Source organism: Dasypus novemcinctus, chromosome 13, assembly GCF_030445035.2.
Source record: "Dasypus novemcinctus isolate mDasNov1 chromosome 13, mDasNov1.1.hap2, whole genome shotgun sequence".
Taxonomy (NCBI): domain Eukaryota; kingdom Metazoa; phylum Chordata; class Mammalia; order Cingulata; family Dasypodidae; genus Dasypus; species Dasypus novemcinctus.
The window spans coordinates 26,118,475-26,135,741 of record NC_080685.1 but is presented as its reverse complement, the minus strand read 5'-3'; the positions used below and the strand labels follow the sequence as shown (position 1 = coordinate 26,135,741).

At 42.6% G+C, this 17,267-nt stretch overlaps 1 protein-coding gene across 1 annotated transcript in view; it reads right to left on the bottom strand.

Annotated features, from left to right (window-relative positions):
* Positions 1–3,559: 3,559 nt before the first annotated feature.
* SNX27 (sorting nexin 27) overlaps positions 3,560–17,267 on the bottom strand; it is a 110,598-nt gene continuing 96,890 nt past the window's right edge. The window contains exons 9-12 of the mRNA XM_058309642.1: positions 9,458–9,607; positions 8,998–9,126; positions 8,554–8,613; positions 3,560–7,657 (exon numbers count right to left, since the gene is read on the bottom strand). Coding sequence (XP_058165625.1) covers positions 7,610–7,657; positions 8,554–8,613; positions 8,998–9,126; positions 9,458–9,607 — 387 coding nt within the window. The 3' untranslated portion in view covers positions 3,560–7,609. The remainder of the gene's footprint in view (positions 7,658–8,553; positions 8,614–8,997; positions 9,127–9,457; positions 9,608–17,267) is intronic.

The window sequence follows — 17,267 nt, the reverse complement described above, 5'->3', positions numbered from 1 at the left end:
CACCCCTGTCCAAGGATGAGCTCAGATTTTTTTCCCAGGAAGCAGTAGGTCAGTAAGGTAGAAAGATGGGGATGAAGGAGACACCCCGAGGGGCCTTTTGGAGGAAACAAAACTTTTGGGCAAGATCTCCAGATCCTTTGATTGCAGGAGACCATCTTAGAGAGAAAAAAAAGCCCCCAACTTGTTTCTTATATAATTATACGTGTTTCTAGCATCATTTTGCCTCCAAATACATAGTAGGAAAGGTGTAAAAGAGTAGTTTAGTTACTGAAGCTTCACTAACATCTCTTCTGAGCAGAAGAGGCAGCAGTAATCAAATGTGACAGCAGAAGAAAATAGGAAATGACAGTGGGATCCCCTAACTTCAGACCAAGCAAGATCAAACTCAGCATCAGTTTCTTTTTCTAAAATAATCAAGTTACTGTTCTAATGTTAATGGCAGCATAAAGGGGAAGAAAAGGAAAATAACTTCTTAAGGCTGAAGAGTGGAGCCGACAGGTTAATAGTAGAGACTGGGAGAAGCCTTCCAGTTGTAGAAATGAAAACAGACATTTAGAAAAACCACCTCAGTTAGAGGGACTAACATGAGAATATGACAGGGAGAAAAGGCCCTGACTTAATTCCTCTAATACATTTCCATTCCCTTCCTGTATTTTTAGATCTTTGAAGTATATAAACTTCAGGGTATCTCCATTTCCTTTGGGATTGAACCCTGCATATGCTTGAGAGCCATGGGTTCTCTGTCTTTTACTTTTCCTGCTGAACTTTCAAAGCCTTTCTCAGTCTTAGTTTCTTGCATTTGTAAGCGAAGGAATTTCCAAGCACGGCCAAGTCTCATTCTCTTCTCCAAATCTGAGAACTTGGATAGCCCTGACCCAAACTCCTGGTTCTTACAAGATCCTTGTCCTTTGGCCCCTCGCTTGGTCTGTTTCACTGAGGAGTCAGCTTCCACTTGTTCCCTATAAATGGGGTTTCCCTCCAGTATTGCATCCTCTCATCTGCTCAATGAAATTCACTCCCAGATATGTTTCTAACCTAATTTTTCTCCTGAGCTCAATTTAGGTATTACTCTTCCTCCTCCAGCCTTCGTCATTAGTAAACAGCATCACTCTCTACCAGCTCAAGCCAAACAGCTTGATTACACCCTTTATCTCACATCTCCTATCCAATCCAATGACAAAGCCCTACTGGTTCTGTCTCTAAAATACATCCCTGATCTACTCACTTCTCTCTTATGTCCACTTCCATCAACACTGTCCAGGTCACCACCAACCCACTAAATACCTGCAATAGCCTCATTTGTTCCCATGTTTCCCCTCCTGCTTTCCTACAGTCTCTGCTCCCCAGAGGCCAGAGTTAGCTTTTAAAAATTATTGTACACCCACTCTAACTTGTACTCCATCATATCTCCACCTAAACAGTGCCCAAACATTAGAAGGCACTCAATAAGTAATTAAGAAATGACTGCTAGACATCTGTATCTGCATATTCTATCTGTGCCTAAATCTTACTAAGTCCAAAGGGAAAATATTTTCTGACCCAAAGTTCCAACTCTTAAATATATCTATTTTCCAATCACCTTGACATGAAACCTATGGAGTCATTTTTTATTAAGCACCTTCTAATAATATACACTCAATGTTACTAAATCATGAAAGATTTTATATCCAAAACATTTTTCATATCCATTTCCCTCCTTTCAATTATTATGACCTTCACTTAAACATCAATTTTTTTTTTTTAAAGATTTATTTCTCCCCCCTTCCCCTCTCCCTGCCCCGGTTGTCTGTTCCCTGTGTCTATTTGCTGCGTCGTCTTCTTTGTCCGCTTCTGTTGTTGTCAGCAGGACGGGAATCTGTATCTTTTTGTTGCGTCATCTTGCTGTGTCAGCTCTCCGTGTGTGCGGCGCCATTCCTGGGCAGGCTGCACTTTCTTTTGCGCTGAGCGGCTCTCCTTATGGGGCGCACTCCTTGCGCGTGGGGCTCCCCTACGCGGCAGGGCACTCCTTGCATGCATCAGCACTGCGCATGGGCCAAATCCACACGGGTCAAGGAGGCCTGGGGTTTGAACCATGGACCTCCCATGTGGTAGATGGACGCCTAACCACTGGGCCAAGTCTGCTTCCCGCAATATTTCTAAACTACATAAAAAAACCCACAAAATTCTCTGGCTCTTCTTGTTTTTAATGTCGAACAGCTTGGCTTGGCATTCATGGCTCTCCAAAGCCTAACCTTCCATTTCACTTCTACACCTGCCCTAAGCTCTAGTCAAAAAGAACTGTTTTTCATGTCCTTCAATGCTTGTTGCATGCCTTCTTACTGAAATCCTACTCATCCTAAAAGGATCATCTTGAACACCACTTTCTTAATAAAGATTTCCTTAATTGCCCTCACCCAGAGGTCATTCTCCCTCCTTTTATAGTTCTTATGGCACAAAAATCTTCCACTGCCGTATCATGGTCATTTGTAAATTTCTCCTTTCCTCTAGGAGGCTGTAACTAGTAGAATGTTTGACTTTGCTTTTTGTACCTGTTGCAGTATCTAGCAAAATACACTGCACACAGTAGATATTCAATATATATTTGTTGACTTCAGCCTCTGTATTTCCAGCCCTGGAATTTCTACTCTTGCCTCCTATGAATCTTTTCCTTGTTGAAGAAAAATTTCCCATATAAGATTTATTCAACTATTAGATTTCAAATATTCAATGCTGATCACTGGGTGAAGGAGACACAAAACAATATCTTTCCCCAAACTACTCAACAAATTTCAAACTGGTCATTGCTCTTATGTGAAAAGCACATAATTAAGGGTTATAAAATAAAATAATAAAAACGGAGGTTTCTCTTCAGAGCAGATTCAGCCCATGAACTAATGCACAGGGAAGAAAACACACTCAGGAGTAGATAATCAGGCCACAGTACTTAAGATTCCTCTCCAAAAGCAAAGGGCGTGCAGGACCACCCTAATTCTCAGGGACTATAGGGAGAGAGGAGGGAATATAACCATCCACGGGGCCTGGCATTTTGCTAGGCATTCATGAGGGGTTATATGTACCTTGAGCTCAGATCCCCTCGGAGAGAAAAAGTTTCCTAGTTATTGGAAAAATGAAAAAGTATAGTCATGTTATGGGAGAAATGGGGTGGTGGTGGTGCTAATCTCTCCTAAGAGCTCTGCCAGGCTCTCTCTGTATAGGGCGAGGGAGAAGAGTCCTGTGAGTCTTGGATTTTGTGCAGTCTGGAGGAGAGGAGGGGGAAGAAGGAATTTTCTTTGAGATCTGAGGGGGAAGAAGGAATTTTCTTTGAGATCTGAGGGGGAAGAAGGAATTTTCCAAGAAGCCATTGAGAACAGAACTGTAGACCAGGGCATCCCTGGCTCCTCCTTTTCCCACCCTTCCCATCCCCTACCCTCAAAAGACTGCATCATGAGTTACTTAGGAGGAGAACTCGTTAGACATTCCTTTGCATTTTCAGACTGACCATTCTAACTCAAGTCTCAAAGGTCCCTCTTCATGTCTTTCCACATAACCCAAAGGATTTGTCGTCTAGGAAACCAAAGAATAGTTTCATCAATAAATCAATTTATTTAAAAGAATATGTTACAATTAATTACACTAAGTGACATTACCAAACAATTTTAGAGTGGTTAGCTCTAGAACAAGGAATGAAAGAAACACTGTTAGCCATTATGTGTCTGTGTATTTTCTCTTCACATTTCTTAAATCACAAATAAAAAATACAAGATACTGCAGTGAAAATACAATTAGAGTTTCTCTCAAATAAATTAAAAGTGTGCATCGCCTGGGGAGAACTGAAGCCCAGCTCACTGGCTTAAAAGGGGGGCAGGGCATGATATAAAATTGGTATCCAAGTTTAGCAGTTGGCCAAGGGCCCCCAGCCCATGTCACTCCCCTCTTCCATTCTGTTCCTCTCCAGAGCCTTAAGCTTCCCACACACCCAGATTATTGCTGAGGAGTGAGCCGATGCTGTCCTGGTATGAATGAGGCCTGGCATGACATGCTCAGGTTTAGGGGAGGGGGAAGATAGGAGGTAGCACTGGAAGAAGGGGAGCTAACGCTGCAGAGCCATCACCTCTATAATCTCTCAGAATTTAACCACATTATCCTCCCTTCAAAAGGAAGTTGAACGTGACACAATGAAGTTGGTAAAGGAACCTAGCAATGTGTTGGGGGGTCCAACAGATCAAATGGTTTCAACTCTACAATCAATCCAGTCAGAAAGTATGATGGAGAGAAGGAAGGACACAGTAGTCCCTCCATGCCTGGAAACTTGAGTCAATTAGGACATAGTTACCTTTAAGAAAATTGCTTCCTAGGAACCAGGCCCCTAAGTTAGCAAATTCCGCGATTAGAGAAAGAGGTGTCGCCTATCAATGCCCTATTTTGCTGCTCTATGCATTGGGTTTGGAGCTACAAGAGGTGGACAACCCGAAGCTACTGGCCTGGAATGGGAAACTAAAGGGTGAAACATGGGCCAGGCATGGGAATGTTGGAAAATTTATCCACTTCCTCCCTGAGAGCTCTTTACAGGCCTAGGGGCTGCCCTGAGCACATATACATATCTGTACCTGTGCTGCACTTAGACCTAGGGCAAGGGAGGGCAGAAAAATGGAGAATTGCTAGAAAAAAAATATAATAAACAGAGAGCACAAAGCATGGCCCAAGAAATTTTCTTCAGGGATGGGTTTCTGAGGGCCTATACTTCCTCCTGATCCCTCAAAGCCCTGAGCTTCTGCCCCAGAGTACAGAAACTGAGAGTGGAGGGGAGGACAATGCGGGACCAGGAAGACCCTGCTGGCTCTGCTGAGTGGAAAGGGGGGAGTCTCCCCCTTTCCCAGAGATAAACTGCAAAAGACTGGGTAGGAGCCTCCTTGGGAAGAACCCAAGACTAAGAAAAGTAGTAAGGATTAGAGAAAGGGAAAAGGAGAGTCACACCTAACACTGCTTCATTCAAAGAGGAGCTTGATCCTGTGGACTTCCACGGCCACAGCAGTCTCTACCTCCATCAGAGGAGGCCTGTGTGGGAAGAAGGCGAGAAGGTGCGTCCCCTGGAGTCTCCCTTTTTCCCATTTCCTTGCTGCAGCTGGGTGTTGTGATGGTGGTACAGCCTCCAGTGGGAGCTATTCCTGAACAGGAGTTGCGAATAGGCCAACTATCTATGGGGTCCCTCACCCAATCTCCAAAGCACCAAGTGGATGCTATGCCAGAAAGGGAACATAGCAGCATCCACCACTGTAAGAGGCCTCCAAATCCCCAGGGTATCCTCCAAATACATCATACTCGGAGGCCAGCATGTGGGCTGTCACTGGACTCTGGGATTTGTTCATTCCTTTCCCACTATAAGGGAGTAGGGGCAAACTGCTGCTATTTTTACAGTTTGAACAAAGCTGGTACCAAAAGCCTCTTTCGCATCTTGGAGTAGGAAATCAAAATATCTTCCTTCCAGGGTCCTTGGCTCAGTATTAAATTTGTTTAAGCCAAAAAAAGGTGTCAATCTTATGTCAAAGCCTTTGAATCATGGATCACTCTCTGCAACTTTAAACAATGAGCATTCTTATGTTTTGCATTCCTGACTCCACCTGGATTTGGAAAAGGGGAGGACAGGATGTCTGAGGTGAGCCTATAATGCCACTGGGGTAAGCAGCTGCCAGGACAACAGAGTGAGAGAAGAATAAACGTGGCCTCACAATGATCTATAAAAATATGTTACAGGGGAGTGGATGTAGCTCAAGTGGTTGAGCACCTGCTTCCCATGTACAAGGTCCCAGGTTCAATTCCTTGTACCTCCCATGAACAAACAAAACAAAATGAAAAAACCAATACTCATTGGGGAGCAGATGTAGCTGAGTAGGTCAGCGCCTGCTTCCCATGTATGAGGTCCTAGGTTCAATTCCTGGTACCTCCTAATAAAAAAAAAGCAAGTTACAAAAAAAGAAAACTTCAAACCATCCCAACATTGCTCAGTGGAGTTGATCACAACCAAGTATGACTGCTTTCCAGTTAGGCAATGCAAAAAATGCTACCCAATGGAGATGTTTGCTTGGAAGGTGGAGAAAGCTTAAAAAACAGAAGGCTCAAAGATGAGTTTCAGCTGCATCTGAGCCTGACTTAGAGCCCAGGGGCTGAGAATGCTGCCCTACCACTGTCAGGTCTGGTCCCTGACCCTGGGATGTAGCTCTTAGGTCTCAAAAGGTCTAACTGCAAGGTGAGATAAGGAGCTCTTTAGGGGACAAAAAGGTCTTTCTTTAGTCTCCGACGTAAAAGTTGAGATCCAATCCAGATCAACCATATTCCTATTGCTTCTTCCTGGGCCCTCAGCTAGTTTAGGTGGGGCTACGGTTTGGTTGGCACAGACTACTGACCTATCCCAAGGTTTTGAAGATACTGTGACTACTGTTTAAGGAAGTCACAGAGAATATAATAGCTAAGGGTGGTTACTGGTCAGGAATGGAGTAGGGGAAAGCTTATGCACTTAGGGCACTGCTTCCTTTCCCCCACATAAGTCCAACTTTTGGGCCTAAAGGTATCAACTTTAACTCTGATCCCTAGCACTATCCCTGCTTCAGAAAAGGCAGGAAAAAAAGTAATTACTATGTTTCAAGTTCCTGTGGTAACCTCCTTCTAAGCCCATCCTCATTTCTATTCTGGGACAATAGAAAGTGAGCTGGGGGAAAGCAAACAAGGGGCACTAGGGAAGCAGGGAGGAGATGTGGAACTTGGCTAGAAAGCCATGTGTTGGAGAGAGACAGAGGACCAGGAAAACTACTGGAATCAAGAGGCCACACCAAGTCTGTAGACTCTCCCTGCATATCTTGCTGCCTTGCTACCCTTTAGAAACACACCTTTTTCTCCCTACCCTCACCCCTGCACCCTCTTAGAAGATAAAGAAATTATGCTCCTTGCTCCTCAGACTCAGTAACAACCCATAAGCCAGAATCTGTACTCAGTACAATAAAGGGAGAAAAAAAAAACCAAGCAGGTTGTAAACTTTTCGAGTCCTTCATGAGGAGAGGTATTTTCCCTATAAAAATTTTTTTTTTCCTTTTTAAAATTTGTTTCAAAATAAAGAGAGCAAGAGAGAGATCATGAATCCTAGTGAAAGGTGTGTAAAAACACAAGCTAAAAAAGGTACTGCCATCAATATGAAATTTTAAAAGAAATATATATATGTATATACGTGCAGCTAATTTGTGTATATATAATTTTTACATACATACATATATATGTCTTAACAGTGCAAATGGATGGAGTTCATAGTTCCAGTTTTAAAAATATAGTACAAGGAGAGTCTGTTGGTATGAGGCCCAGGTGAAAGAACAAAGATACCTTTGGCAAGTTGGTTGGGCTTATTTCTTTTCCTGTCTTAACTCAGTTGACTCTTGGTACTGACCAATCTGTTGTTTTTTACCAGCTCAATTCCAGAGACATGAAATTCAGAGGGAGTTATTAATAACATTTAGTTTAGGACTTTTGAATATACTGATTTTTTTCCTTTTTTCTCTTCTTTTGTGTTAATGGTTACTCTGTCTGACATGGGAGATGAGAGGGCTAAAAGGATAAGGGTCAAGAGAAGGGAGGGGATAAGGAAAGGCTAGGTGGCCACATCCCTCTGCTGTGACCTCACCATCTGGAAAATGTTCTGAAAGGAAAAAAAGAAAAGTGTTACTGGGAAGCCTTAGGTGTCCACATAGCCTCTCTTTTGGAGACAACCCTTAAACAGAAACTGAAAATGTACAACTGGATGACTAATTCTAATTGGCCCCTCCCCTGACAAAACTTCCCATATAAAATTATAGCCTTTTAGAACAGGAAAGGACCTGGGATATTAATTATTTGGTTTAGCCGTCCCATTCTGCAGATGAGAAACTGAGATCTTGGGAGGCTGATTTACCCAAAATCACAGAAAGAGAAAAGGCCAGGATAGAACTCAGATCTGGTTGCCAGAGCCCAATTTTTTTCTTCTTCTACTATATCAAGAATAAAAATTTGCACGTTCTTGACATTACTTTCTGAATCTCTGAAACATTAAGAATAAATGGCTAATTATTCAGCATCTTCCAAATTCTGCTCTAACCCTGGCACATACAGATAGCAGTAGAGCAGTAGCAAACATCTTCCAAAACATATACATTCTTGATAAGTCTAGAGAATCTCTGTCATGAGATTTAGCCAGTCAAACTGGCTGAAACTTAAAACAATTGCCCCTCTGGATTAGGAACAACATGGAGGGTGACTGGATTAAAAACAGGCAGTGGAGGGTCTGTGAAATCATGAGAGATGGAATAGTCTGTAACCAATGTCTACCCTCTAGACAAAGGAAGAGACAGGACTTTTTTGCACAGCCTGTTTGCCATCTGGAGGCCAACCTTTCTAGAGGGAAGAATGTGCCGGGCCCCATGGAATAACCAGTCCCTAGCTGATATTCTTAGAAAAGCAGATATGGAGGTGTGGGTTCCAGCCTGTGTAGCTACAGGCTGATAAATTTTAAACAAAAAAACAGATGAAAAAGTCAATTCAAGAATTGGTTAGAATTACCTCTTTTCTCCACTTGAGCTCACAGAACACCCTCTCGAAGCATTCGTGCATGTAATTGAACTGGAAAAAAAAAAGTAGCAACACACTTCTCAAGCCAAGCACCACCAGGCCATGTCTATGAACTCCTGCCCCCAGACACTCCACCTTCCCAACTTGCTCAGCCCACAGAAAAAACCCTGACAGGCACTGAGAGACCAAGGCCTCCCTCATCTATTATTCTCTAGCTCCTTCTAGTGGTAATTGTGAGTTAAGGGGGATGTGAAACTGCCAATCCTAGTGGGGCCTAAAGGAAAGACTCGATGAACCTGAGGCTCTAGGATTCAAACAGGTTTAGATCTCAAGACAGCTGCTGTTTCTGTATCTCTCTCCATCTATGCCTCTAGCTAACCGAGAACTGAAGCCCAATCTGCATTCCCCAAGCATGCATCCCCATCTATTACTCACATATGGTGTGAAGATTTTAACCCAACGGGGCTTCTTCTCTCCTCGTGCATATTCAAAACAGAAGGCCATTCCTTCTTCATCTGTATCCCATCGCTGCATCTCATCCCATTCAAATGCTATTACCTGGTTCTGCACAGCCAAGAACAAGAGTGTCTGTCAAGTCACGTAAGGTGGTTCTGAGTCAGGCAGCAGAAGAGAAATGAATGGAGAAGACTGTCTACATCATTTCGGGGAAATGATGGAACTAAAGAGTAAAAGTCAATGGAAGCAGCCAATGGAGTTGAAAATCAGAGTGGAGCCAGTGCCCAGTGCTTATTCACATACCCCAGCCAAAATACAGTTCTGATTTCATTTCTCCCCGAGAAGGAACTAAAACCTAACAAGTGAGTAAATATCGAAGTATCCCGAGTGCTCCTAGCCCTATCCCCTAGACTTCTCCAGCCCCAGGCTGAACTCTCACCTCCAGCTGTCCTTCCTCAGTGCAGGCATGCAGTTTAAAGTGCGTGATGCTGATGGCTGTGATAACATGCCCCTTCCTCCTGGAATCACAGGCACAGTGGGGGAAGATGATTTCATTGTAACCTTCACAAGTTCTTAGCATGTTAAGGTACTAGAAAAAAAAGGAAGGGGAAAGGTGTTACTATGGAACTAAACCACAATGAAGAGCTGCTGAGATGGTACAAGAAAAGAAACAAAGAGATTATGTTCACCTAGCAATCTGAAGACCCCGCCTCTGATCTCACACCTATCCCTAAATTGGGACAGGTCCCTGAAACAATCTTTTATTCCACTTCCGACTTCTGCTTTCCTACCTCTAGACACCCTGCTCCCTTTCTTTACTTAGAAAAGGACAAACAAATGAAGCTGGAAGTGACACTGTAGCTGAGATTCCTAGGACTAGAAGAAACACAAGATGCCAATGAGTCTGGCTCTCTAGTTTCACTGTACTTAAAGAATAGGGATCAAATCTATGTTATAATTAAGGAAAGGGAGTTAGTTTCTTTCTTTTTCTTCTCTAACCAAAAGTTACAATGATCTCAGTGACCATGATTAAACCACCTCAAATCTCAGATTCATAAAATGTTAAACTGACAGAGACCTTTTAAGTTAGTCATTTTATAGAAACCTAGAGCAGTTATGAGATTTGCTTGAAGTCACAGGTAATAAGTGGTACAACCAGGGTTAGAACCCAGGTTTAATACGTAGACCAGTGCTCCTTTCACTATCACCAACTAGTCTCCAAAGCAGCCCCACTGTCCCCCAGCCCTTCCCCAGTACCTCTTTAAAAGCATCTGGACCAAAATCAAGTGGCATATATGGCTCTCATAGGTATAATGTTACAAGACTAATTTAGGGATACCTCTTGTGGTATTTAGAGCTGTATGTACCTCAGAAAACATGTTCCTAAACTTAGCCCATTCCTATGGGGGTGAACCCACTGTAAGTAGATGCCTTTTGATGAGGTTACTTAGTTAAGGTGTGGCCCAGGATGGTTCTTAATTTATTACTTGAGTCCTTTATAAGAGGAATGAAACTCAGACAGAGAGAAAGACACAGAAGCAAGAAGCTGAAATTCAAGGGACCTGGAAGAGAACAGAGGCCAGGAGAGGCTGCCAATGTGCATTACCAAGTACAGAGAAGCCAAGGACCGAGGACTGCCGGCAGTCAGCCCCAGAATACCACAGACGGCAGGGGAAAGCATCACCGGATGATGCCTTGATTTGGACTTGTTCCCGGCCTCAAAAACATGAGCCATTAAATTCCCATTGTTTAAGCCGTCCTTTTGCATGGTATTTGCTGGAGCAGCCCAGGAATCTAATATACCTCTAAACTACTGAATCTAACTCAGCTCTGTGGCTCTTGCCCTCCACAGTTAACAATGACCTCTTTTACCCAGTTCACTATTTTGAGTGAGAGGGAAGAAAGTCAAAGTAGAGGAATGGGAAGGAGAATAAAAGACAAACAGAGAAAGGAAGATAAAGTGAAAAAAATTAAGATTCATGGACTTTGACCTGGTTTCCTCTCAGCGATTACCTGGGAAAAAGGCAGAGCTGTGAACCTCCACACACCCAGTTGTACGTCACACAGGAAGAACAGAATACACTGGTAATGTGTGCAGAGTGCTGGAGAGACGTCACAGGCACAGCACCCTAGTTTATTTCAACTAATCGGGCAGGGATATTTATTAGAATGCATTGGGGAACTCAAGGTTAACGCACCTTCAGCCTTACCAAGAGAGAAGAGAAGGAAGGGACAAAGGCATACACAAAAAAATGCAAGGCAACCTATGGCTTTGGTACCAATGAATGGCACCTATAACTATTGCTACTGTTACCAGGGCTGTCTGAGAAGGCTCAGAGAGAGAAAGGAAAAAAATCATACCATACACTCCCTTCCCTACTTTGTATTTCCGTTTTAAGTAAAATAACAGCACTGTGAAAGTGAAAAATTATAAAAGGAAAGGGTCGGTTTAGAAGGGGGGCTTCTAGTGCCACAATACGTTATTTGCACTATATTTCTCCCCTCATTTCTCCCTCCTTCTAGCATCCTACTTCACCATCCTTTTTTTTTCCCTATCTGTATACATCATAGTCTTTTTGGTGCATCGCTTTGCCATGCAGGAGCCTGCACCTATCTCCGTGCAGGTCTGGGATGCCTTTTTTCTTTTTCTTTTTTCTTTTTACCTGGGGGTCCTGGGGATCAAACCCAGGTCCTCTATATGGTAAACAGGAGCTCAATTGCTTGAGCTGCTTCTCTACCCTTTTTAAAAAACATTTCTCAAAAAAGCTTCCTATTTCTTTATTTAACTTTCTGACTCTGTGCTTGTGCTTTCAGCACTTTCACAATGATTTTCTGTTCCTCAATCAGAAAAGCAAGCTTGATCCTGTCACAGACACATTTAGCACATATGGAACCACCATAGGCTCTGCTGACATGTTTTTTTGTTTTGGATAACCTTATAAGAACTTTAGGTCTCACAGCATGAACTCCCCACAGTCGACCTGGGCATACACCACAAACAGATTTTGGTGCTTTCCCAACCTCACTGATACAAAGGCAAATAATTCTATGACCAGGGGTCCTGGACAGCCTAGTTTTGCTAGAGGCACTTTTGTAGCATAGCCTACGACAGTATGTCAAACACTGGACCATTCTGAATGCCTCTAGAAACCATCCCTGGAAGACCCCACCTCCTTTTTGATCATTCTTCATAAATGAGTGGTAAATGTGGATACTACTTAATCCCGCTACTGCCCCTTTGAACAAAAAGAATCCCTATTTTTTAAAAAATTTTTTAAAGAAAATATTTATTTATTTGTTTAATTCCACACACACCCCCCACCCCGGCTGTCTGTTCTCTGTGTCTATTTGCTGCGTCTTGTTTCTTTGTCCGCTTCTGTTGTCAGCGGCACGGGAAGTGTGGATGGCGCCATTCCTGGGCAGGCTGCACTTTCTTTCGTGCTGGGCGGCTCTCCTTACGGGAGCACTCCTTGTACGTGGGGCTCCCCTACGCGGGGGACACCCCTGCATGGCAGGGCACTCCTTGCGTTCATCAGCACTGCGCATGGGCCAGCTCCACACAGGTCAAGGAGGCCTGGGGTTTGAACTGAGGGCCTCCCATGTGGTAGACGGACGCCCTAACCACAGGGCCAAGTCCGTTTCCCCCCTGACTATTAAACTATGGTAAATATGACAGGGAACGGGTGGTTTAGAAGAAGAAAGAATTGTTCTGGGGTTATAACAAGCAGCAAAGACTGGTATAGGAAGCAATATACAAAGGAGTGATTAAGAGCTTGGGTATAGGGAAGTGGATTTGGCTCAACTGCTAGAATGTCCACCTACCACATGGGAGATCCAGGGTTCAAACCCAGGGCCTCCTGACCCATGTGGTAAGCTGGACCATGTGCAGTGCTAATGCGTGCAAGCAGTGCTGTGCCACGCAGGGGTGTCCCCCATGCAGGGGAGTCCCACATGCAAGGAGTGCATCCTGTATGGAGAGCCACCCAGTGCGAAAAAAGTGCAGCCTGCCCAGGAGTGGCACCACACATGCAGAGAGCAGACGCAGCAAGACGACGCAACAAAAAGAGGCACAGATTTCTGGTGCCGCTGACAAGAATACAAGCAGACACAAAAGAACACACAGCGAATAGATACAGAAAGCAGACAACTGGGGGTGGGGTGGAAGGGGAGAGAAATAAATAGAAAATAAAATCTTAAAAAAAAAGAGCTTGGGTACAGACTGCCCTGGGCTTGAATCCTGGTCCATCACTTCCTAATAGTAAAACTGGACAAGTTGCTTGAACTCAGCCAAATTACTTAATCTCAGGAGCATTAATTTCCTCTTCTATAAAATAGAAAATAACAGCACCTTCCTCTCAGAATTATTTGAGTTTTAAATATAAAATATTTAGCATAGTACTTAGTGTAAAATTAGGCAATCAATAAATGATAACTTAAAAAATAATTTTAAAAGCTCCATTATCCCTATCCTGATCAAGACAGCAGAATGAGAGACTTCAGGGCTCTGTACCTCCAGAGCAGCTGTGAAAAACCAAGAACTGACAAACATCTTTCTCAAACCTCCAGAAAGCAGTTAAAGGATTGAAATAGTAGGGCAAGCACTGAATCAAGAAAAAGGAAACTTAAAAGCAAGAGGAGGGAACAGATGTGGCTCAAGCAGTTGGGTGCCCACCTCCCACATGAGAGTTCCAAGGTTCAGTCTCTGGTGCCTCCTAAAGAAGAGGAGCAGACAATGAGCAGAAAAATGAGCAGAGACAATGAGCAGACAGACAAGGGAGCCATGGGGGGGGGGTGGAGGGGGAAAGTGGGAGGATTTTGTGGTACCCTGGCTGGCCCCTTCCCCTCACTGGTGCTTGCAGTGTGGGTCCCTGGTCCTGATTCTGGAGGGAACAGAATAACTCATTCACATCCTGGAAACGTGTATATCTGGCCCAATCTGTCTGGTGGTAGCTTAAGGGACTGGACTAGGACACTCACTGAAGGCTTATTGTCACAGAACTGGCCCTGCATGTACAAGGCAGATCACAGAACTCTCCTACAGCATGTTGTGGAAGAGCAGTCAAGTTGTCCTGCCAAGGCAAGGGATTGCTGGTTGTGGGACATACACTGCAATGCCAAGGACTATGAGGAAACTATTTCCTAGGAAAGAGGGGACATTTGTGTCTGTGTAAATGGGGAAATTCGTAGGGCTATACTTGCATGCCCAAGACAAGACATATGTACAGAATCATAGAGGCCCCTATGCTTTGGCCTCAAGCTCTTCTCTAAACTAACTGCATGGAAAAGCTCTGAAGGAGATCCCTCTCACAGTTCAATCTGTGAAGACTAGAAAAGGCATTTTCTTTTTTCCTTCTTCTTCTTCTTTTCCCAGCTATTGACATTCAAGGAAAGCTCTTTCAAAACACTAGCTGGCTACAAGCTTCAAGAACAGATGCTTCAGAGTCTAAATTCCAGATAGAACACCTTAAAATATCAAAATGTCCAGGTTTCAAAAAACAGGAAGTGAAGAGCCAGGCAAAGGAAAAGATTAAAGCATTAGAAATCATCAATGAGGAGGACCAAGCCTTGGACATACCAGACAAAAACTTTTAAAAATGATCTTAAATATGTTTAAAGAGCTAAAGGCAAACATGAACAAAGAACTAAAGGAAATTAGGAAAACAACAGGTGAACACAAAGAGAATATCAATAGCAAGATGGTAATTATGAAAAAGAACCAAACAGAGCTGAAGACCACAGTAAAATAAAAATTCCCTAGAGAGGTTCAACAACAGATGCAGTTGGCAGAAGAATCAGAGAACTTGAAGATAAGACAAATGAAATCATCCAATATAAGAAACAGAAAGAATGTAGAAAAGTAAAGAAAGCCTGGAAAACCTGTAGGAAACCAGCAAGAACCAATATACATAACTGGGAGTCCCAGAAGAAGAGGCAAAGAGGCAGAGAGAATAGTCAAAGAAATAATGTCTGTAAACTTTCCAAATCTAATGAAAGACATACAAGATGCACAGCCAACTCCAAACAGGATAAATACAAATAAACCCACACCACAACATTTTATAATCCAATTGTTGAAGGTCAAAGACAAAGAGAGAACTGTGAAAGCCAAAAGAGAAAAGCAATGTGTCATGTTATCAGGGAGTCTCAATAAGATTAAGTGCTAATTTCTCTTCAGAAACCATGGAGGCAAGAAGACAGTGGGATGACATATTTAAAGTGCTGAAAGCAAATAATTGCCGATCAAGAATTCTATATCCAATAAAACTGCCTTTCAATAATGAAGGAGAGATTAAGGCATTCCCAGATAAACAAAAGCTGAGAGACTTTGTCACCACTAGACTGGTACTACAGGAGATGCTAAAGAGAGTTCTGCAGTTTGAAAGGAAAGGACAATAGACAACAGATTAAAGTTGCATGAAAAAGTAAATATCTCCAGTGAAAGTTAATGACATGATTAAATATAAAAGCCAGTGCTATTGTGTTTTTGGTTCATAACTCCACTTTTTAATTCCTACAGGATCTAAAAGGCAAATGCATAAAGTATAATGATAAGTCAGAGTTTTGGATAACATATAAACATGTAATCTGTGACAAGAACTATATAATGGTGGGAGGACAGGGGTATAGGAACATAGGTTGTATATTTATTGAAATTAAGTTGGTACTGAAGCAAACAAGATTGTTATAGATTTTAGGATGTTAACTTAAAGTCCCATGGTAACTACAAAGAAAAAACTGGAGGATATGCAAGCCTAAAGAGACAGAAATTAGAGTATGGGTTCTCAGGGATAGGGGGCAGAGAGAATGGGGATTTAATGCATCATGGGTGTAAGGTTTTGTCTAGAAAGATGGGAAAGTTTTAGTAATGGAAGGTGGTAAGGATACCGCAAGATTGTAAATGCGATTAATCCTATTAAATGGTATGCTTGGAAGTGGTTGATATGGGAAGTTCATGTTGTATATATGTTCCCACAATTAAGCAACAATGACAGTTAAATGCAATAGGTGATCCTGGACAGGATCTAATAGGACATTATTAGGGCATGTGAAAAATTTGGAATATAGACTGTAAGCTGTGCATGAATGTTAAATTTCTTGAACTTGATAATAGCACTTAAGGTGGTTACATAGGAGAATATCCTTGTTCTTAGGAAATGTATGTAGCAGTATTAAGTGTTCAAAGAGCATGATATATACAACCTATACTCAAGTGTTTAGAAAATGGATTAATAGAGAGACAGATAGATAAATGGATGGACAGATAAATAAAATGACAAATGTGGCAAAATGTAAAAATTAGTGGATCTGGGTACCTGGGGACAGGGGTATGTTGGAATTCTCTGTATGGGATATGTATTATTTTTGTAACTGTGGTGTAAGTCTGAAAGTATTTCAAAATAAAAGGTTAAAAAAAAAAGGAAAGAAAGAAAATCATGAAAAACAAACAGCTTCAATATCCTTAGCCAGTGGGCTCAACAATCCTTTTTCTCTCTTAAGAATGCTTTGCAAAATGATGCATGTATGGTAGAAACTTTTAAAAACTCTGGGGGAGCAGATCTAGCTCAAGTGGTTGACTGCCTGTTTCCCATGTACAACGTCCTGGGTTCGATCTCCAGTACCTCCTAAAACAAAACAAAACAAGACAAACTCTGGGGGGCGGTGGGGAATGAAACAGAGGAGATACAACAGGAATAGAATAAACTCGATAGTTGTTGAAATTGGTGAATGAATACATGGGGCTGTCCATCCTATTCTTTCAACTTCTTTATCTATTTGAAAATTTCCGCAATAAAATGTTAAAAGAAAGAGTGCCCTGTGAACAGGCCTTTGGCACTCACTTCAAGTCAACCTCCTAATGCTCTCATCAGTAACTTTCTACATGCTCAATAAGTAAATTTTGATCAAAGCTATTCAAGACTTCTACAAATGCCAGTGGGTGTCATGGAATCTTTTTTTTTTTTAAGATTCATTTTTTATTTATTTCTCTCCCCTTCCCCCACCCCCATTGTCTGCTCTCTATGTCCATTCGCTGTGTGTTCTTCTGTGACCACTTCTATCCTTATCAGCAGCACCGGGAATCTGTGTTTCTTTTTGTTGCATCATCTTGTTGTGTCAGCTCTCTGTGTGTGCGGCGCCATTCTTGGGCAGGCTGCACTTTATTTTGCGCTGGGAGGCTCTCCTTGCAGGGCGCACTCCTTGCACGTGGGGCTCCCCTACGCGGGGGACACCCCTGCGTGGCAGGGCACTCC